Raw genomic sequence first — 21720 nt, 5'->3', positions numbered from 1 at the left:
GAATTTGGCTGAATTTAACAATTATAGTAAGATGCAAATCAGAAGAGAAAATATATATTTAAAAACAAAAATTAAAAAACGAAATGGTTAATCAAGGGTAACTTAATTATTTTAATTAAGAAGAGAATTGTATATTTAGCCTATTAAATGAGGAAAGCAAAAAAGAAGATACAAACAAAGAAACCCAATTTCCGGTTAGGGTTTTATGGCGCCAAATTCGAACCAGCAATCGCAAGAGCTACTCGTGCTTGTAGCTTTCAATGGCTTAGGGCTCGATCGTATCGTCTTCTTCCTCATCGTCCCGTTTTGGTGGTGAGTCAAATTTCTGCATTCTTATTTCGCAAATCCATACAAAAAGGAAAAGACTTCGTTTGTTTTCTTTCAATTTTTGGTTTCTTTTCGATTCACCAGTCCGATGCTCGCAGAGTTTGAAACTGATGCCCTCGAATCTCAGCTTTCTGGCTCTTTACCCCGTTCTCTGCTTTGTTCAATTTCATTTTTCAACTCCTTTACCTAATTTCTAAAAGGAGTAATAGTATTATGACATTTTGTTTTGTCTTTCTCTCTCTTTCCGAGGCATTTATTATCACAACTTTCAATTGCTCAGTGAGATAAAGCTAACTCTGTTTTGTTTCAGTATTTATCTATTTTAGTTTAGACTCATTTTGACCTCGATTATTGTTGAAATCGTGTGAATTATTGTCTTCTGTTTATTGTGGGGGATACTATCAGTGAACAATTCCTATTATTAAGATTTAATCTGATCTTAAATAGCATATGCACAAACGAAATTTGTCCAATTTCAGATAGGAAAAAGGTATTGGTCGATGTATTTGTTTATTTTAGGCACACATACACATGTTTTTTCTTTAGATAAGCACACATACACATGTTTTCTAATTTAACATTATCTTAATCAAGGGAAGGTTTCTCACAATTTAGAGTTTCATACTAAAGTTAAGCAGGAAACTTTACTGATTATGAAATTCTAGTTGAAGAAATAAGTTTGTTTTGTTTCTTGTTTAGCAATCAGATAGGAAGAGGGAAGAGGGAAGAGGGAAGAGGAAGTTTTGAAAGACCCACAAGGGAACAGTGGTGAAGCCTGGTCTTGTCATGGTATGTCCCGTACTCTGTATGTCATTTTCATCATAGTAAATGCGTCTCAAATCTCTCTCTGTTCAATAAATGCTCGTCTGCATTGTGAGAATCCGCAATAAATTCTTCTCCTTATTCGCTTATTTCTTATATCAGTTGTGCGTAATTGTAAAACCTCAGAATAAGAAACCTCTGCATTAACTCTCTCACTTTTTTTTTTGGACAAATTTTACTTTCAATGATGATTCAATTCTTACTATGCTCAACCATGTCAGTATTTATTGCAAGAACCAGCTTGAAACTAGCTGATTCTTGTCCTTCCCCTTCAGAGTCACAAAGCCATTAATTTCCCTCTTTTCATTTCAGTTCATTGAGACAACCCCTTTTTCATGGCTTCCCTCCTCCCTTCGTAATTCGCTCTGAAAAGTTGAAGCTCTAAGGAAGGAGCTGGATTTTGTTTTTTTTCGCTCTTGGTCACTTGAGGGGGTGTCTCTGCCTCTGGTAGTGAAAGTTGTGAGATGGGAAGGACGCCTTGTTGTGATAAGAAGGGGCTAAAAAAAGGGCCGTGGACATCAGAAGAAGATGAACTCCTTATTAACTATATTAAGGAAAACAATGGCCATGGTAGTTGGAGATCGCTCCCCAAGCTTGCAGGTTTAGTGATCCAAATTTTTCGCTTGTTTGAACTTGTCATCTCTCATTCTGCAGTCTCTGTTTATTACTATTACTTCTAGAACATATTCCTTCCTTCATAACTTCGAAATTTATTGTAACTGGAGTGATTAAAGAAAAAGGAAAAAGAAGGAAGACGAAAAAGAAGCTTGAGTAGTTTAGACCTTTACCTTGGCATTTTCCTTTTCACTTCCCCAATATCCCACCATTCTCCTTTCTCCGATCTCATGATTTAAGGACAGCTCTGTTTCGTGCTTTGTTACCAAACAATGTGCAGAAAATGGTTTTAGCATCAATTTGAATCTTTCGTTCTGGTATTTTTTTTCTGCATAAATGTTCTGTGTTGCCTAGTAAATGGTGCTTAACATAAGACATTCTCCTGTCAAGGAACGCCTGCCTGCCTCGATTATCCTTCAAAATAAGAGTAGTTGGTCTTTTGGTCTATCTTTAGTTTCCTATTTCACCTCCAGTGTAATCCATGGGGTTCCGCGTTTGGTCACCTGGACTGGACATTTTTATACTCAAACTTACTCTGTTCAATATCCTAGTAGAGCACATGGAAGCTGCAAAAAATTTCATGCACAATCGGGAGGGAACGTTTTTGTCATACGTTCTACCTTTTTTTTTAATTTGTCTCTTACATTGGATGGGATGGACTGACTGCGCGATCTTTTTATTATAGGTCTTCTACGGTGTGGAAAAAGCTGCCGTTTAAGGTGGACAAACTATCTAAGACCTGATATCAAACGTGGCCCCTTTACCCCAGAGGAAGAGAAGCTTGTTATTCAACTTCATGGAATTCTTGGAAACAGGTGATGCTTCATTGTTTCTTCCCGAGTGTTATTGTAGATTTGTCTGGTTAAATTTATGACATCTTTTGTTTAATCGCCTCTGAACTATTTATTCAAATTATGTTTATGGCTCCTTTTGTTTAATCATCTGATATTTTGCTATATTTTTATGCTGTACTACACAAACGAGTAACATTTAAATATTTGAATGGAGCTGACTACGTTAGTGGTCTTTCTTTCTGACTTTCGGCTCTGGAGAAAGATATTTAGCTCGTGTTTGGCCATTGGAACCACTGTCAAGAAAAGTCAAGTCTACGTCTCGACTCTGAATGAAGTTTGTAGAACCTGGATGCCAATCATACTAATTGGTTTTTTGCTTTATCTGAGGTTTGAAGAATTTTTGAAAAATACAAGAGAAATCAACATTTCCGGGCTCATATACTCCTTCAACATGTTTTAGGATGGAATGGGGAGATTGTTTCTCTTCAACTATTTGGTGCATTATGGATGTTGTTTGATGGAGTTTTACTCATCAAATCCTTGCAGGTGGGCTGCCATTGCATCTCAACTGCCAGGAAGGACAGATAACGAAATCAAGAACTTATGGAACACCCACCTCAAGAAACGTCTTCTTTGCATTGGCATTGATCCACAGACACACGAACCTTTCAACTCTCGCTGTTCAACCTCTACAGCACCAGCGTCTCCAGCCACCCGCCACATGGCACAGTGGGAGAGTGCTCGGCTCGAAGCCGAAGCGCGACTTTCAAGGGAGTCATCACTCTTCGCCCCACTTCTAATGGAAAGATCAAATGATTCCGACTTTTTTCTTCAAATATGGAACTCCGAAGTTGGCGAATCATTTCGTAGGTGCAGGGAAGACAAAACCACATGCCAAAGCCAAAGTCCCTTATCCTCATTGATTAAATGTGAATCGCTTTTCATCGTTGCGACTCACAACAGAGTTGATTACACCGGTTCCTCAGCCATGGAAAGCAATGAAAATGAAGAAACAGAATACAAAAACTTCCAATCCATGGATGACGTTGTGATGTCCAAATCTGATTCATCCAGTGCAAACGAGTTCGAGGAGTCATCGGATAGTGCATTAGGACTGCTTCTCGACTTCCCCATTGACAATGACATGAGCTTCTTGGAAGAAAACAACATAAATATGCCGCAGCATCTTCATTAGATCAAGAGCCTTATTTCATTGTCCTTCCTTGATGGGACCATGAATTAAGTTTCTCTGGTAGTTTAGGTCCCAAGTTTTGTGGTTTGTTAGCAAAACTATTTGGTAAGGTAACCATTTTTTGTGCTTTAAATTGGAAGCTGTATTAGGAGAAAGCGGTTGTATCTTCATTGCTACTTATAAAAGCAATTGAAAAGGGGATTTGGATTTGGATTTCTAGTTAGCACTAAATGTTCAGTATGTAGATAGCATAGTATATGGTTTTGATTTCAGGGTCTTATGATACACTGATTGATGTGAGTATTTTACACCTCTATTCTAATTTTCTTTTACTATTTTTACGAGTTGTCTCTTCCTATTTTATTCCTCGAGTAATTTCCAGGTTTATAACATACGTGGAGATTTTAGAATCACTAAAGCCTATTCAATTGGATCATCAAAGTCATCCAAAATAAAAGAGAGAAGATTATTCCGAAGATTCTTCCTTTTTAACCAAATCAATTTTATGAAAATTTTGATAAGATCAATATCATCTTGATGCATAGTTTCAAGATTATTGAAAAAAAAAGAAAAAAAAGGAAAAAGTCAAGAGAGTATTTTAATAAATAAATAAATGTTTTTTTTACAATTTATTATATTAATTATTTATATTATATTTGACATTTTGTTGCATATTTGAACCTATTATAAATATGATACTATCCACATATTGACGAAAATTCAATATCATGATCATAAACTTAAAAAAAAAGTGAAAATCTTCGTTTAAAATATAAAAAAAAAAAATTAAGAGAATTTTAACCTGGCTTCATAGTTATCTCATTATTGATATGTAAATATAAACATCTCAACTTAAAATTGATACTTTGAAAGCTATTTTCTTCCTGAGAACAAAACAACCTGTCTTGTAACGTTTCATTTTCCTAACCATGTATTCTAATGTCAACACATATACTCTTCACAAGAGGTCATGATCAACAAAAATTGAATATCGATCTCTAATTTTAGGGATGAGTAAATTTTTTTTCATGAATTTAACACAACTTTATTTAAAAGTTATCTTTTGAATACACTCTCATGATAGGTAATTGGTATAATTGGTATAATGTTCCTTTTTTTTCTTTCATAGGAAAATTTTGATATATTGTTAAAAAATCAAGTGTAAAATCTAAAAGAAACTGTTTGAAGACTCATAATAAAACGAACTTATAATGTAATCTAAAACCCATATTTAGATTAGTATTTTGATCTCAATTTGTATACAAAACTCATTTTATTCCCACAATTTTTAATCCAATTCTCTTTTTCACTTTTTTATCTTTCACATTCTCATTTCTGCTCCTCTCTTGATTTTTTACGCATTTCGACATTTTTCTAATTCCTGGTAATACTTATTATATTCCAACCTCCCAAACACCCAAACAGTTCCAAAGCATAAAGAAACTGTATTCATTTCGTGACAAAATACTTCTTAATTCCTTTTGAAAACAATTTTGAATTTTGACCATCGAACCATAGGAAGAGGGGAAGAACTAAGAAAGACAAAATGCCAAAGGACCACACTCTCTCTCACATTTTATACAAACAAAACAAAAACAAAAACAAAAACAATAAACAGTTGACAATTCGGCCAAAACACTACAAAGAAGAACCCCACCCACAGGCCACGACCAAGCATCATGAAGATTTCCAAAAAAGAAAAAAAAAAAAAAAAAAAAAAAGAGAAGAAGAAGAAGAAAATTCACATTACTAGTTACTTATATGAATAATAAATAGATACGTAACAGAGCATTCATAAATAAAACCTTTCAAAAACACCCCAAAAATTTCTTTGGAATGGTTCCAGTTGCTCGGAATTTGGCTGCCGTTTCCTCTGCCTTTAGCAGTTCCTCTGACCTTTGTGCTTCCACTGTTGCCTTTTTTTCTTCTGCTTCTTTGTGAATCAAAGCCACTTTGTTCTTCATTTTTTCTGCATATTCAGCTTTTTTCTTCTCCAAGTCTTCCTGTAATTTTCGAGACAAAAAAGACTTGGAAGATTGACTCAAGAACAGAGTTTAACTATTAATCGAGGCATGACGGAAACGAGGAACCTAAGACCAACTCACTTATTATGAGAGGTTGGTTCCCCTAATTTGAGATTTTGCTTCTCGATTAAGGATGCGTTTTGTTTTTCAAGTATTCAATTTTGAAAATAAGTAATTTTAAAAAAGTGTTTTGACAATTATTCAAAGTAACTTTGGAAGTTTATTTAAAAAGTTTTTTTTAATCAAAAGAGTTTAAATAAAAATGACATTTTTTTTATCTAGTCAATTTAAATATTACTTGTTAAACCTCTAGAAGTAATAAAATGGTTACCTCAATTTTTTTCAACTTGGCTTCCAGGTTGGCCTTTTTGCTGTTCTCCCATGCGGATACAGAAGAGAGCTTCTTTTGTGCCCTATTAATTAGTGAAGAGACAAATATTTATGTCATAACTCATTAAGTTCATATCATGACAGACATGAATAGACAGTAGTTATGTGATACAGCAAAAAGTTGAATTCTATGATAGTTTGGAATTAAAAGCAAGGAATGTTGGGAATTAACAAATCCAGTTAGCTTCCCAATATCAGACACTGGTCTTCTTGACAAATGACAAGCATAATAGAAACTGCGCCATTCAAATCCTTACTTGTTCTCAGCCTTTGATTTTTCACTATCTTCCCAGGCCTTGATGAAGGAGAACCTTTTCTCCTTTTCAACCTCCGCAAGAGCAATATCTAAGTAAAACAATCAAGGATCAGGTCAATCTTGTAACATCTACACCATGATTTTGAAATATTTTCTTGTTGTAAAATTAGATGAAATAGAATGAGTAAGATGAGTGCTGTATGCTCACCTCTATCAATAGACCCACCAGAAGCCTTCTTTGGTTCAGGATCTTCTTTAGTTTCTGTTAAGATCCGAAAATAGAGGGAGCAAAAAAAAGGTTAAATGATAAAACTCCCATTGTTAAAGCTTTCAGGCTGATTAAAGCAATAAAGGTAACAGTATCAGACGATGTAAAGCCATTAAACTCAGAAGGAAAATCACACTAGCTATAATGGAAGTTGGAAGATAAAGTTGTCAAGGTGGGACAAAGGGCAATGCTATAGTAACTTTTACTATTATTAAAAGTTCAACAAGAAATATAAACTAAATTAATTTATAATAAACGCAGTAAAAAATTAACCGCGTGAAATCACTTTTGTTTTATCCCCTGCTCTCCTTTCCATGTAAAGTTTGCACCACAATGGCGAAACATTTGTTCATTCATGTTGAATTGATAATAAAGATGTGTATGCTTTGATGATAATTGAAAAACCAGAGAGACTTCAATGGTGAATTGACAACTGAGAGGATCAATATGACCCACCTGAACCCTATCACCTTATCAATATTTACTAGGAAAATTAAATAGATGACAAGTTAATATACACAGATTATAGATGGCAAGTTAAAACCATAAGGTAGACTGTCGTTAAGTTGCAACTTAAACAAATTTAATAGAATTCTTTGGCCAATTTTGAGAAATAAAAGAAATCAAATGGCATAAAGAACAGAGATGAGATGTCTTTCTTCAAGGTGACGACAGACAGCTGTAATATGCATCATTAGCATCTTTAAAAGTATATAATAAGGACAAAGTCACAAAGAGCCTGATTCCACCTTACCCGAACAACTATTTGATTAATAATCAATAATCATTCAAGAAAAAGCTATAATTAGTATATGTTTATAGTTTCTTTTTGAAAAATATCTTCCTTTACTGTAAAGGAAGCAAGTAATCAAAAGCTAAAACATGATCTTCAATTTATCTATAACTTTTTTTAAGAAAGTTTATCTACAACTTTAAGCATATTGAAAACAAAAAATTAAGGAATATAAGAAACGCCAGTGGACCCAGTACAGATTATCTCACTAATAACAAAACAAAGGGAGGAAAAACTATTCAAGAGGCACCGAAACTTATTTCTCTTCCTCTCTGGAAGTTCAGAAAAAATGTGAAAGGAGACTTTCCGTGAGTAAGATTATGCTGTAAATGGCAATAGAAGTGTGAAAGAAAAATGCTTAACAGAGAGAACCCAAAAAAAGTACTAACTATGAACGAAAGATAAATGTACCAACAATTAACAATACTATTTTTTAAAAAAAATATTTGCTGTGTATTAATGTCGAGGACAAGGATTATTCAAAACTTCCATAAATGTGAAGTCTATGGGCTTACATTTAACTTTTCTCAATGCAACGCCATCATGAGAAAGAAGATAATATGATTGAGATACAATATCAATATGATATGGAGTCCATATCAATCTGAATTGCAATAAATGTTTAGACATCAACGTCACTGCCAATCTCTCTCCAAGATAGCAAGTGCTAGAACTAAAAGTAGTAGACGATAACTTAACATACTTAACATAAAAATTTGAAGAACTTGCCACTAAAAAAAAACATTTGGCGTTTCATTTGTTACTATATATAATTTACTTCGGAAAATGTTGTTCGATTGACATTTTACTTTTCCATGCGTTTCGATTCTGCCTAGGGCCTATCACATCGAAAACCATACGTTCCCAGTCGTTCCTCATCTACTCGTTCTGGTATAATTCAGAGTAAAATGCAACTCTACTAAGCCAAGCTTTCTCCAACACGAAATTTGAACAGAATTTATTCCTCAAGTATACTATATCCATTTCTCGACGACCAAACAGAACGAGAAAAAGTAACAATACGAACGCCTGAATTCCTAATTTATGCACAGTACGCGCTCGATGAAGAAAAAGGAATCTCACAGTCACAAATCACCTAAGCGTATAATTCAAGCACTTCAACATCTAATATTGTAATAAATCAATCACCATCAAAATATCCGATCAAGGAAAGAAATGAGATAGAATGAAGTCGATATCGTCGCAATCGCAAAGCAACAATCAAAACACATACAAACGAGAACAGATAATATCCAGATATAGAAAGAAAGAAAGAAAGAAAGAGAGGTTACTATTAACGACAGGCACTGGAACCATAGCTTTTTCCTTATTCTCCAAAGCGTCAATTGGAACTTCAGTCGGAACTGACGCCGGCGCCGGAGCCGGAGCCGGAGTAGAATCGGAATTTTCCGGCGCAGAAACCATCGCCCTCAAAATTCGTACCGCACAAAGAAGGAAAAAAAATTAAAAAGGAAAATTCTCCAAAATTTTTCAACAACGATAATCTCTATCCGTTGTGGGCCTCTATATATATACACTCTGAGCTCAGAGAGCTCATGAAAAAAACGGTGGTGGTGTAAACTTCACAACTGACAGTGGGTTTTGCAGGTGAGGTCCATGATTGTCGATGCAGCGCCTATCTATCAGCCGTTGGTTTATTTGACTACTTGAGTACTGTGGTCAAACTTTGATCTGACGGTTAGTGTTGGCGGGTGGTTCTGGCGATCCGTTGGGATCGACTACGCGTTTTAATCGTAGCTTATGGACAGCTAAAACGTGGTAATCAATGGAATTCTGCCACGTCAGTTAGATTCGATGTATAGGTGTCGGCAACGTGAAACGTCGCCGTTTAACGATTGTATTAGGCGGAATAATTGCTTTATTTATAATGATCGTGGTCGACCCGACTGGCGGGGCCCATTATTAAAGAAATTTTTGTTTTTGACCAACATATCTCCCGGAAAAAGACTAAAAAAATTGCGCATTTTTATTTTTTGAAGTATTTTTTTTATTAAATAGCTTATTTATTCTTTGATTCAATAATAAAAAATGAATCTTGAAACATCCGGTTAATTTTGGTAGTGGATTGAAGTTTCAAATATAGATTGTCGTTATGTTGTGAATGATATACTGTATTGAAAGTAAAAGCGGTCACGATTTCAGTGTTAAATCGTAATTATCGGTTGTTCCTCAAAATTTATACAATCTCAAATCTCAAACGTATACTCGTTAGAGAAAAGAATGAAAGCAAAGAAAAAAAAAAACTTAAAGAAAATCAAAGAGAGAAAAATAGAGAGTAAAAGAAATCTATGTTTTCAATTCGAAATTCTTGTCCTCAACTTATAGGAAAATATTTTGGATCTAAAATTAGTTTTAAATTTGTAACGATTAAGCATATTAAAACATTAGGATTGTAACCATCAAAACATTATTTTAGTTGTAACATTAAAACGATCACAAACATAAAGGTATAAGTCATTTCAATGACAAGTCATTTTCAACATATATGTCTTGCTTATTTATTTAATTTTTTTTAGTATAACAAATGAAATAGATGAATGACCAAATGTAGATCGTTGTGTCGTGGATCGGTGGAGGAACCCACTACCTCGAAAGCAAAATGGGCATAATCTTAGTGCTAAATCGCTAAAAGTCGATTGCTCCCAAGGTTAACACAACCCCCGAATTCTAATTGCACTCGTCGAAAAACGAATTAGAACCGACAAAAGCCCTGAAAACAAGATAAAAACATAGAGAAGAGAGGAAGAAAATGAATACATGTTTTGTATATTTGTTTTTAACAAAATGGTTAAAAAATGAAGAGATGGGTCTAATATAATTCCTTTTTCACACAATTACCCAAACTCATTGGTCCGACCAACAAGTAGCAATGGCAGCATGCGTATGTGGGAAAAGTTTCTACTTCCACCTGAAAACTCTCTTGTGAATCTTGAAATAGAAACCCTTTGTCAAATCAAAATCTTCCAACATGGGACAAGAAACTACCTTTCACCCTTTTTATGTGTGTTTTTGTTATGGGCTAAAGCCTAAAGTCATTACTAACAATAGAAAGATGCGAATCTCTAACTTCAATAATGATAGTATATGTTAACTATTATTGAGTTATACTCAAATGATACTAAATGTTAATTTATTATTTTTGGTTTCAAATGGATTAATTTAATTTTTTTCACTAGTTATATAGAATATGAGATTCAATTAGATGGAGAAAGTTGTAGTAAAAAAAATTGTGAAAAAAAAGGTAGTGTTTGCAAGGAAGTTATTTCTTGGCCAAGTTTTTTGGTACTCCCTATATGCATTGGATCACATGCATCTATTTCAAAAGTTAGGTATATTAGTTTAGAACTAAGTAGTTAGTTTCTAAGTTTATACTTTATATTAGAGATTTATTTATTTGAATTCAACAAACTAAGAGAATTTTAAGTTGTGGGAAGGAGTGGTTTTTTCTTTTTTTTTTTTTAATATATATATATATGATTATCTGTCAAGATCTTTGTTACACCCTAGATGTATCTTTTAATGAGAATTTAAAAACAAAAAAAAACTAATGAATGTACCTGTATTACTTTGTTTTTTTTTTTTTTTTTTCCCCAAATATATGATGACCTAAATAATAACACTTTACCCTAACCTTTTTAATATAATAATTATGAGAATAAAAGATCGAATCTATTATCAAGGAGATGCCAATTACTATCGGGTGAAATTCACTAGGACAAATTACGATAATTGACATATACGGATTCTTTCGTATTCTAAAATTTACGTAAAATTTTGAAAAGACATTGTCCACTTTTATATAAAATAAAAGGTAGGTAAAAATTATCCTAGAAGTACAGTGGTAGTTGCAATTATACATTCAAATAAAAATTGAACCCACAAACTTGTGCGGTTCTTAAAATTAGACTTTTAAACTTAAATAATAATAGAAATTGCAACAATTGTATAAATATGAAAATTGAATTTTTATCACTTGGAAGTCTAATTTCTACAAATATTATAAATTTGATGGTTCAATTTTAATATTTACAAAAATTTGAGGACTCAATTTTTACAATAAAAAGTTTGAATGTGTAATTACAACTACGACCATACTTAAATAATATTTTTTGCAATTTACTCTAAAATAAAATTTCGCTAGTTAAAATAAATATAGCTTATGTTAGCGATTCGAAGATATATTTAAAAATTAATTAATTAATTAATTAAATTCCTGTGTAATTTATTGCGTTTTGTCTCTTACAATAAATACGTTGCCGAATTTGCGGCAGCACCCACCTTATGGCCAAGAGAGGTAATTGACATGGGTTGCCCGATTATTATTTTTTTTTATATTCTCAAAATAATAAAAACGAAAAGAAAAATACACTTTTAAACCTCATAAATTGACACCAACCACAAGCTTAGGTGTATTTTATCTTAAAAGAAATAAGTTTTCCTTATAAGACTAAAATAGAATAATTTGAAAATCATTTAAGTCCCAATGCTTTCATTCATGGGCCATTTAATTCCTTTTGTAGGTAACAATTCTGTACTTGTAAATTAATTAGAATTAGTAATTATTATCAATAGTTGAGTAATGGGCAGTTTATATCACGAAAATTGCTGTTAAGAATCAATAGGATTACTTGCCTATATAAATGATAAATCCAATAGGAACCCATTTTTGTTTTTTTTAGCATAATAGGAATAGGATATTTTAATAGTGTTCAAATACTAAGAAAAAATGTAAAAGCATTTAAAAAAAAAAAAAAAAAAAAAAAAAGACTGATAGAGACATTGATAAACTTCACACAGTATCAATGATAGATTTCTATAAGTTTTTATTATTAATAGACTTCTATCGACCTCTAAAGAAGATGACCAAATTATGATTGTGATTTTAAATTTTTTAATCAATTGATTAGTTAAGATATAACGAATGTTTGGATCTCTATTCGCATTTGTTGAAGTAGAAAAAAAAAAATAATAATTCGTACAATCGAATTAATAGCTTAAATGAGAAGTATGTCATATAACAATCTTACATGTTTCTCTTTATAAACTTTCATTATTTTCATCCATCCCTCAACTTTTACTACCATACACAAGTTTCTTAACCTTAAAAATAAATAAATAATAATAATAATATCTTTTAACTTTCAATTTTCCATCTATAATGAATTTTTCTTAAATGTCTAAAATGTAAAGAAACCAAAATTAAATAGAAAAATAAAATTTAAAAAATTTATTAGATAAAATTCTAAAAGTTCAAAGACTAAACTTGCAATTAATCATTATATATACCATTACAAACTCTCCATTAAAGTAATTCATATAAATTGAAAACGCTCAACCATGGAAATGAAAAATTACAAAAACTATAGAAAAAAACACTCTACAACTTGGATGTTTAAGAAATTATATATTTTCTTTCATATAGAAATATTGTAGGATATGATACGTTGTTCCATGAAATTAATCGAGGTACATATAAACTGACTCGAACATCCAAAGATTAAGAAATGAAATTATATAGCATAATAAACTACATTATAAAAAGATAATAAATGACAAGTGTAAAATTAGACAAACAAGGAGAGAGAGAATGGAAGCTTAGTTATAAAAAGGGGTAATAAAATAATATAATATAAGGTAAAAAGAAAATAATGAATGTTTTTGGTTTGAAATGAAAAAGTAAAATTTTCTTTTATTTTTGTTTGGATGAATTTAGAGAGCTCTTGCTTTAATGATGTCAAGGCTCATCTCACTGGGATCTGTTGCCTGTAATTCAACTTGAATTCCATCTAACTCTCTCTTGAATCTATCCTTGGAGCTGGCATACAACATTTTACTTCTTATTCTTGAAGAGTCTGGTGACCTACAACATCAACAAATTACAAAACTTTAACCCCATAAATTATATTATAGTAAAGTTAAAAGTTAGAATCATAAGTTTAAGTAATCCTTATTTGTGTTTAATAGGTCTCGGCATATGGTTTGATAACCATTTTATGTTGGGAATCTCAAAAATTAGAAAAATAAGGAAAATTATTCACACAAAATAGTAAAATTTCAATATTTTTTGATAGAAGTTAATAGAAGTTTAATAATGTCTATCAAGGTCTATCGATGGCAGAAATCAATAGAAACCTATTAGTGTCTATCAGTATATTTTTACTATTTCTATAAATAGTTTGACATTTTTTCTATTTGTGAAAATTTCTCTTTTGTTTTTTATTTTTGAAAATTGATTTTATAAATATTCCTTCCATCTCTATAAGTTTTTTCATTTTGTTATCCACTTAGTTTTAAAAAATTAAGCAATTTTTTTTAATTAAAAAAAATAGTTATCAAAGAATTGTTTTTTCTTTTAGAATTTGACTAAGAATTCATTTCTTCGAAAAGTATAAGACAATTGTATGAAATTTAAGGAAAAAAAAGCATAAATTTCAAAGGCAAAACTAAAAGCAAAATGGTCAACAAATGTGGCCTTTTAACATTTCTAAAATTTAGCAAACTATTAGGAATAAAATTGGATTTCGTGTTTAATAGGAAGATTAAACTTTCAAGGTTAAGTAGCAAATTAAATTGGGCATCTAATAAGTTCCAAAACTTTTAATATCGTGTCTAACGAATTCTTAGAAAATTAAAAAAAAAAAATTAATTGATTGATTATCAGATATAAATTTATGTTTTATGTCTAATGGAGCCTTAAATTTCAATGTCTAGTAGATCTATGAATTGAAAGAATGAACTTGTAATTTTAAAATTCTAAGAACTAAATTGACACAAATTTCAAAGTTGATGAAGTTAATTTATAATTTGATTATTCCAAATTTGTATTCAATAGATTTGTAAGTTCTTATAAAAAATGTTGAATGAAGGACCTAGAAAGTTTTAAGGACACATGCATTTTTATGATAAGAACCTATTAAATAAAAAAAAAAGAAGTTTATTTCAAAACATATATAATACAAAGATGAAAGCCTATCAGCTAAACTTATAATTTAACCTTACAAAATAATTTTTTGGTTAAATAATCCATTTAAATTTTCAAGTTTATGTCTATTTCCTTATTAAACATTCAAAAGTGTCTAAATAGATCTTTAAACTTTCACTTTTATGACCAATAAATTTAAGTTTTTAATTTTATATTCAATAAGTCCGAGTATAGAAAATTCACGTATCTTCCCAACATAAAATTGTAAAGTTCAATTAGACCAAAAATTAAAATTTACATCTGATTAATCAACAATTAATATTTTTGGGAAAAAAAAGAATATATAAATGACTTATTAGAAATAATCTAAAGTACAGAAATTTTTCATGCACAAAATTGAAAGTTCTTCCAAAAGACCAAATATAAACTTGTAATTTTAATTTTTTCCTACCTAGTTGCATTTGCGTTTTTTTTTTCCATAAGTTTTAGCGAGCCAATCTGAATCTTTGTAGGGAAATTAAATTTAGAGTCAATTTGATAATCGTTTGTTTGTTATTTTCTTTTATGAAAATTATGTGAGTTAGTTTTTCAAAACTAAAAAATAAATTATCAAACAAGACCTTAACGATTCAGCGAATATGATAAATATGTAGATGTATCTTAATAATTCAACGAGTTTGATAAATATGCAGTGGAGATGATACCAGGCAATGAAGTAAATCTTGCTTTTCTGGCAATTCTCATCCGTCGTGAAGTCGAAATCATAGACAGCATAACGGCACTCATTGGCAGGCATGGAAGCGGTAAAATCATCGTAGGTTTCGTCGGGACCACCGACCTTCTCAACCGTGACCTGCTGGATCTTCTCCTCAATCTTGAAGACTATGAACCTGTATTTTCTCTTGGCCTTCAGATCCAAAAACTTGAGCTTGCACTCATCATGAACTGCCATTCCTGATGATGAATTTGCCTTTCAAAATTGCAAACAAAACATCCTTCACAGTTTAAGAACAAATATAAAAGAAAAACAAACAAACTAAATCAAGAAAGAGAAACAGAAAGAGTTTGAAACATACCATAATGTCTGATTTCTGATGTCCTCCAATGAAAAACACAGAGAAAGAGAGATTTCTGTTTTTTTTTTTTTTGGGAGAGGAAGGAGAGTTTTGAGCTGTGAGAAAATGAAGAGATTTTTAAAAAAATTTTTTTTGGCTCTCCTTAGGCTTTGTCTTGTCCGACTAGCCTTCTAAAGTTAATGTCTTTCACGTAAAAGGGTTGTGGATTTTGATGCTTTTAATGTTGTTTCTATATTTGGTCAATATTTAGATTTTATATTTAAGGTTATTTTGACCATGTCTTCCTATTGTTTGGTTGGCCATTAACCTCGCTATTTCTGTTACAAAATAACCCTTTCATGCATTACCTTCTAATCTACAGCTTAATGAGATAAATAAGAGGAGAAACCTGCCTAAATTTTGCCCTTTAAATGCTCACTCCATAAACGTCTTCTACCCTTTGTTTTTGTTTTTGTTTTTCTTTTATGTTCTTTTGAAATGATTCATGCAATGCAAGAAGATGGCTTTGTTTAAAATTTTAAGAGAAGAGATACATCGAATTACCATTCATACGTATATGGCATTCGAGAAACAAACAATTTTTTATACACAAGTGCTAAAAACCAACTGAAACTCTACCGACAAAATTTATATACATCTATTATATACAATATGCAGATAATATGTTACTCGAGTTGTACCAATTGAATACAAATATGATGATGAAATAGGACATCTATAATTTGAAAGTATTCGATGGAGAGAATTTTGTTACTGAATAGATTGGTTGAAATTAAAAATTGTGGACAAATTGAAGGCAAACCAATATATTAATCTCCATTCGTCGTTAAGGGTAATTTTGGGAAGGAAAATATTTGTAATGCCCAACCCTATGACAATGAGAATTCTTGGCTCTATTTTAGAGTGCCCTTCAGAAAGGAAAAGGGGAAAGTGAAAGTAATAAGGCTCAAGAGACTTAACAATAAGCAAAGATCAAGCAGCTCAATAGCATATGATCTCTTTATCCAAAAAATTTATTCTGTTAACAAAAAAACCGAGTTTTCATTGAAAACAATGAAATAATGTACAAGGACATACCAAAAAGAAGAAAAAACCGTCAAAAGAACTCTACCAAATTACAATACAAGAAAGGACTCTGATCTAAAAGAATTAGAAGAATGTTCGATCCCCGATAGATAAATTACTTGAGTGCAAATAATGAAAAATTCATTTCACCAGATTTTCTCCAAATTGAAGGGCTAATGGGAGCCCTGAAGATTCTGCCACTGCCACCATTGCCAATCTCTAGATAATTAATAAAAATAGTTTCATCCAATCAAACGACAAAAGCATGATTTTCAGTTCAAATTAGGCAACCAAATACATTGTAATTCAAATTTCTAAAGACATTCACGTTAGAAGACACCCATGAAGAAATTAAATGATTCGAAACAACTTGTAACATGAATCAATGTTAGAGAAGATGGGTTTACTTTTTGTTCGTACACCTAGGAGGAAAATTGTCCGTTTTCACCTTACAAAACTAATACCCTTTTTAAAAATTCGTTCAAATAGCTTTTCTAGATTCATTTCGGACGAGATCAACATGAAATTTAGTTAAAAAAAATTAGTCAACTGTTTTGACCTTTTTGAACCACATCTTAAAGAGATTACACCAAGATTCTTATGATTTTCCTCAAAAATATTATGTGATTTTCTTAAATCTTATATATTTTCAAATTTTCTCCAAATTCAATTATATTTATCAAATATTATATTAAAATTTTTCAAAAAAAGATCAAATATGGAAAATATATAAAATCTCGGGCAAATTAACATCGAGATTGGTGAATTCTCAGGTAGATTAATACCTAGATTTTATATATTTTCCATATCTTTCATTTCTTTTTGGCAAAATATAATCTTTTCCAAAATTTAAAAATCAAAATGCAATCGCCTGAAAAATCTAATTGGTAAATTCATTTGAAAATTTAGAAATTCATATAATCATGGAAACAGAAATTGGCCTAAAATTACACCAACACCAAATATAGTATTTGGTAAAGATAATTGAAGTTGGAGAAATTTGAAAATATATAAGATTAGATTTGGATAGATTATCTAATATTTGGAAAAATTACTAACATCTCGACTTACATCCTCCGAGAAAGGCCCGAAAGGGCCAAAACAATCCATAAATTAGAAAAAGTAAATAGTAAATTTTTTTAACTTGGTGGTTGAGAAAACCTAGTTTAACTTTAACTACTTTAGGGTTGAGGTGCTATTTCTGACCATGTCCAAGTAAGAAAGAAAGACAGAAGAAACAAGCTTCCGGGTTCAAATGATGGGACAATTTCTTTAAATTCATTCTAGCATTTCGTATTAGATAATTAAAGATTAGCATATCAGTATAAGAAGCTCATATAAATCAGATTCGAATCCAGTACTCAAGACATTTGAAATTAAAAGAGGGTAAGTGAAGATCAGATCTTACTATGAATAGAGGACTTTCTTTCTATTACAAATCAAAAAACTAAATTAATATATCAATTCACCAATACAGGTCTAAAAAATATACAAATCAAACCTCATTTATCAAGCTCCATAGCCTGGGAAGCTTTTGCTTTTGCTGCAGCCGTCAACTTGGTCTTCACCTTTTTCTTCCCAACTTGAAATCCACCTCCACCCTTCTTTTTCTTTCCACTACCATCAACCTAAGAACATAATTACACGAAAATCATGAAACTTCCAAATGGTATTAAAAGAACACGCACACAAGCAAACATAACTTGTTTCAAATCCATCGAATATTGCCTAATTGCCCAAAAAATCATGCAGTAGGAAGTCATTGAACTCCTCAATCCCAGTGGACAAAATGCTCGTGGGTTTTGTTAATGGAGTATGTGTGAAAACTAGAACATTACTCGTATGATAAAATTTTCAAATTACTAAAATGTAAACCGAATAGAAACAATAATCGATCTCTTCCAAATTTTCCAAATTACTAAAAAGTGTAAACCGAATAGAGACAATAATCAATCTCTTCCACTAACTTCAAAATTTGTTAATCAACGAAGCAGAAAATTCTACTTTTTCTAGATTTAATAGAGAGAGAGATTTACTTTCATCTTATTCTTCTTTGCCTGAAGCTTCTTCGCGGCCTTTTCCTTTTCTTGTTTTTCCCCTAATCAATTCGCCCAAGTAAAACCATTAGCATAAGAACCACGAAAGAGTGAATCAACTGGAACGAACAATCAAATTATTCGAAAAATTAATCCATGAATAGAAGTTACTTTGAAGGTCGAATTCATGTTGCTTCTTCCTGCGCGAAAGATTGTTCTTCTTAGACATATTGTAGTTCCCGGCCGCCGGAAATTTGCTCGTGATATCCCGAAGGTCACCCGTCTTCTTAAACCCTAGCCCGAATTTGCTTAGAAACTGAGATGCGGCAACTTTATAATCGAACCGGGCCGGCCCATTATGTCATTCAACTTAGGCACCTAATTTTCTCTAAATTAAATTAAATCTAGAAAATAATAATTTGAAAGTACGGAAAGATAACCCATTTAAAAAAGGAAAAATAAAACCGAAAACCGAAGAATAAAACTTGGAAAAAAAGGGAAAACTAAGAGGGCCCTACCGGGTTCGAACCGGTGACCTCTTGATCTGCAGTCAAATGCTCTACCATTGAGCTAAGGACCCATTGCTGCTAGGTGAATTTAATTATTTATATATCCTTGTAAAGAATTTTAAAACTACAAACATAAATTTTAAATTATGATTTGCGGTTAACAAATAAAATACTAAATATAATTTTATTGTTTTTTTATTTATATATTCAATGATATTACAAATAATGTTAATGATTTGGGTTTTGTAACATATGTAATTCGTAAATTCGAAAGAGTTTCAATTATGTCATGTTTTCTTTACATTTCATTTCAGGTTCAACATTTGAGTGTAAAATATTCAAATCTTTAATATATTGATCGGTGGTAGATATTTTAATCAATCAAATTATGTTTTGAGTTAACATATTGGCCTTCCATGAAGTTATTTTCAAGGATTTGGATGTCGTCATTCATCCTCTAAAAACTGAGACTAATTCTTTAATTTTATGGGGCCGAGTTCTTCTTGTTATTTAAATGAGATTCATTTTTTTTAATAAATTCTCGTAATTTACGTTATAGTGGTATCATTGAGGGTTTCTACTTTATTATGTACTATTGTAATGTTGTGGCTCACAAACTTGCTTTTCATGTTCGAAAACATCAGATGTTGATTTGACTTGAAGATAATTTTCCGTGGGTGGGCTCATTTTACTCTTCTAAGTTTTTATTTACTTCTCTTATTTTCTTTAAAAGGAAAAAAAAAAAAGTTAGCAATATGTTATTAACACTAAGGAACATAAAGTTGAGGGTTGATGTGAGAGTTGATTAGATAACTTTTTGGATTAGATGCACTTAGCTTTACATGCTACAAAATTTGACATAAAAATATAACATTTATACTATAGTCAACTTTTTTAAAACAGGAAAATACTGATCTTATTATGTCATAAAACAGAAGAAAGACTTAGGTCCAATACAACCAAATTAGTAATATAATTAAAAAATTCATTTAGTCGTTTGAACTATATTCATGTTATTTGAATGGAATAAATCAAAATACATATAATTTTCAACAACAGAGCAATTAATTTTGCAACTTTGATCCATTGATATGCTAAATAGATTAACGAAGCCACTAGTCTCTCACCCCTAACATGATTGAAGAAGTCTTAAATCACAAATTTGGTTCTTAAAATTTCAATATTTTGTTGGATATATCTTCATACTTTAGATTTGTCAAAATAGATCTACGAAATTTTAATTTTGTTTTAATAAATACTTGACATATGCAACATGTTTTAAAATGAATGAATTTATCGGAACGAGATTAATTCTATTTTCAATTTCATGTTCAATAAACCAAAATTTTAAGCCAAACTTATTAAATACAAAAACAAAATTCTAAGAACTTATCAATTACCATATATAAAATAGGAAATCTTGAGATTTATTGAACCGTTCTTAAAATTTAGGGATCAAATAAACATAAAATTAAAACTTTATTCACCTATTAAAACATGGGTTAAAAATACTATTTTGCCTTGTATTTAAGAGAATTTTAATTCATGCAATTTCAATAAATCTTCAATTTAGTTATAACGGTGGACTTTCTTCAAAAACTTTTTGTTGTCTAATAAACATTTTCACTATAAATTTTAGAGATATATTTCTTGCATGAAAATCATTATTATTATTGAAAGTTGCCCCACTCAAAGTCTAAATTCTGCATGGGTCCAAGCCCAAAGGTAATTGGGTGGAGACATGGGGAACACACGTCTTAAAAGAAAAAAAGTCAAAGTCTTGTGTAGGACAGGCCGGTCAAGCGGGTAAACTTATAACAATTAGGAAAAAAAACAAAGCTATATTCATGTTGGGGTTGATGCCCTAAAGTTTCGTGTCCTGTAGTTTGTAAACAGTTTGTACGAACGCTTGTATTGTTAATATATGATATTTACTTCACATCTTGTATTTTGCTCGGTTACTTGTTTTATTTGCTTTACCACAAACCAATAAACATAAAATCTCTAGTTATCTGTATGTGACTCAAGCATGTATGTAGTGACATACAAGTGGATCATGTCTTGAGTGATAACCAAATTGGTCTGTAGTATATGGATATAGGAGGGAAACCTTATCCTGGTAACGCTACGGACGCGGCTCGCTTTGTGGAATGGTCACAAGTGTTGTGATTTGTCACAGATGGTGTGATCCTGATCATTTGTGTTGGGGACATGCGAGCGAGAGCGTCATATACAAAGAGTTTATATAAGACCTGACCACGAAGTGTTAACGTCTCGTTATATAACTCAGTTCATGACAGAGACTTCACTTCACTAGGATGACCATAGGTAACATGACCTTAATCTTGAATGAGTTGGGAACTTCTACCATTGAGGGCGGTCCTTTGATTTGTATGGGGTGTGAGTGGCCAGGTCGCCGATTCAAACCTACCATTTTGGGGATTCGTCTGATTTGGGAGCTACACAAGATGTAATTCACTCATTTCCCAAGGTAGGGGTAAGTAGATAGATAACTCCCTTAAGGATTGATTCCAGGGCTTGAACAATATGGCGCCACACACCTTCTCTTGGCTCAAGAGGTGTTCACACATAATTGGACTATGTTGTATT

The 21720-nt window shown here is 31.5% G+C and overlaps 3 protein-coding genes and 1 non-coding gene across 5 annotated transcripts; 1 reads left to right on the top strand and 3 right to left on the bottom strand.

Annotated features, from left to right (window-relative positions):
- Nucleotides 1–155: 155 nt before the first annotated feature.
- On the top strand, nucleotides 156–4085 carry LOC120075538 (transcription factor MYB17). Of its 2 annotated transcripts, XM_039029028.1 has the most exons (5): nucleotides 156–312; nucleotides 1027–1116; nucleotides 1462–1749; nucleotides 2450–2579; nucleotides 3105–4085. In XM_039029028.1, the coding sequence occupies exons 3-5, from the start codon at nucleotides 1614–1616 to the stop codon at nucleotides 3751–3753; spliced, it is 915 nt and encodes a 304-aa protein (XP_038884956.1). In that variant the 5' UTR covers nucleotides 156–312; nucleotides 1027–1116; nucleotides 1462–1613; the 3' UTR covers nucleotides 3754–4085. The 2 variants fall into 2 exon arrangements, with proteins under 2 accessions (XP_038884956.1, XP_038884962.1); XM_039029034.1 differs by lacking the exons at nucleotides 156–312; nucleotides 1027–1116 and having other exon boundaries at nucleotides 1133–1749.
- Nucleotides 4086–5283: 1198 nt separating this feature from the next.
- LOC120075553 (uncharacterized protein At3g61260-like) lies at nucleotides 5284–9018 on the bottom strand. Its single transcript, XM_039029046.1, has 5 exons — nucleotides 8774–9018; nucleotides 6629–6682; nucleotides 6422–6509; nucleotides 6106–6187; nucleotides 5284–5753 (listed from the first exon to the last, which is right to left on the bottom strand). Exons 1-5 carry the CDS (start codon nucleotides 8904–8906, stop codon nucleotides 5559–5561), a joined length of 552 nt encoding a protein of 183 aa, XP_038884974.1. The 5' UTR covers nucleotides 8907–9018; the 3' UTR covers nucleotides 5284–5558.
- A 4064-nt stretch (nucleotides 9019–13082) lies between these two features.
- On the bottom strand, nucleotides 13083–18951 carry LOC120083623 (actin-depolymerizing factor). The gene is made up of 6 exons (XM_039039459.1): nucleotides 18773–18951; nucleotides 18602–18663; nucleotides 18067–18193; nucleotides 15501–16784; nucleotides 15129–15394; nucleotides 13083–13362 (listed from the first exon to the last, which is right to left on the bottom strand). The coding sequence occupies exons 4-6, from the start codon at nucleotides 15501–15503 to the stop codon at nucleotides 13212–13214; spliced, it is 420 nt and encodes a 139-aa protein (XP_038895387.1). The 5' UTR covers nucleotides 15504–16784; nucleotides 18067–18193; nucleotides 18602–18663; nucleotides 18773–18951; the 3' UTR covers nucleotides 13083–13211.
- Nucleotides 18952–19109: 158 nt separating this feature from the next.
- TRNAC-GCA lies at nucleotides 19110–19181 on the bottom strand. Its single transcript has one exon. It is a non-coding gene; the product is annotated as a tRNA-Cys (tRNA).
- Nucleotides 19182–21720: the final 2539 nt, after the last annotated feature.

Source organism: Benincasa hispida, chromosome 1 (assembly GCF_009727055.1).
Source record: "Benincasa hispida cultivar B227 chromosome 1, ASM972705v1, whole genome shotgun sequence".
NCBI classification, from domain to species: Eukaryota; Viridiplantae; Streptophyta; class Magnoliopsida; order Cucurbitales; family Cucurbitaceae; genus Benincasa; species Benincasa hispida.
The sequence above is the reverse complement of the archived record's forward strand: the minus strand, read 5'-3'. Positions and strand labels throughout refer to the sequence as shown.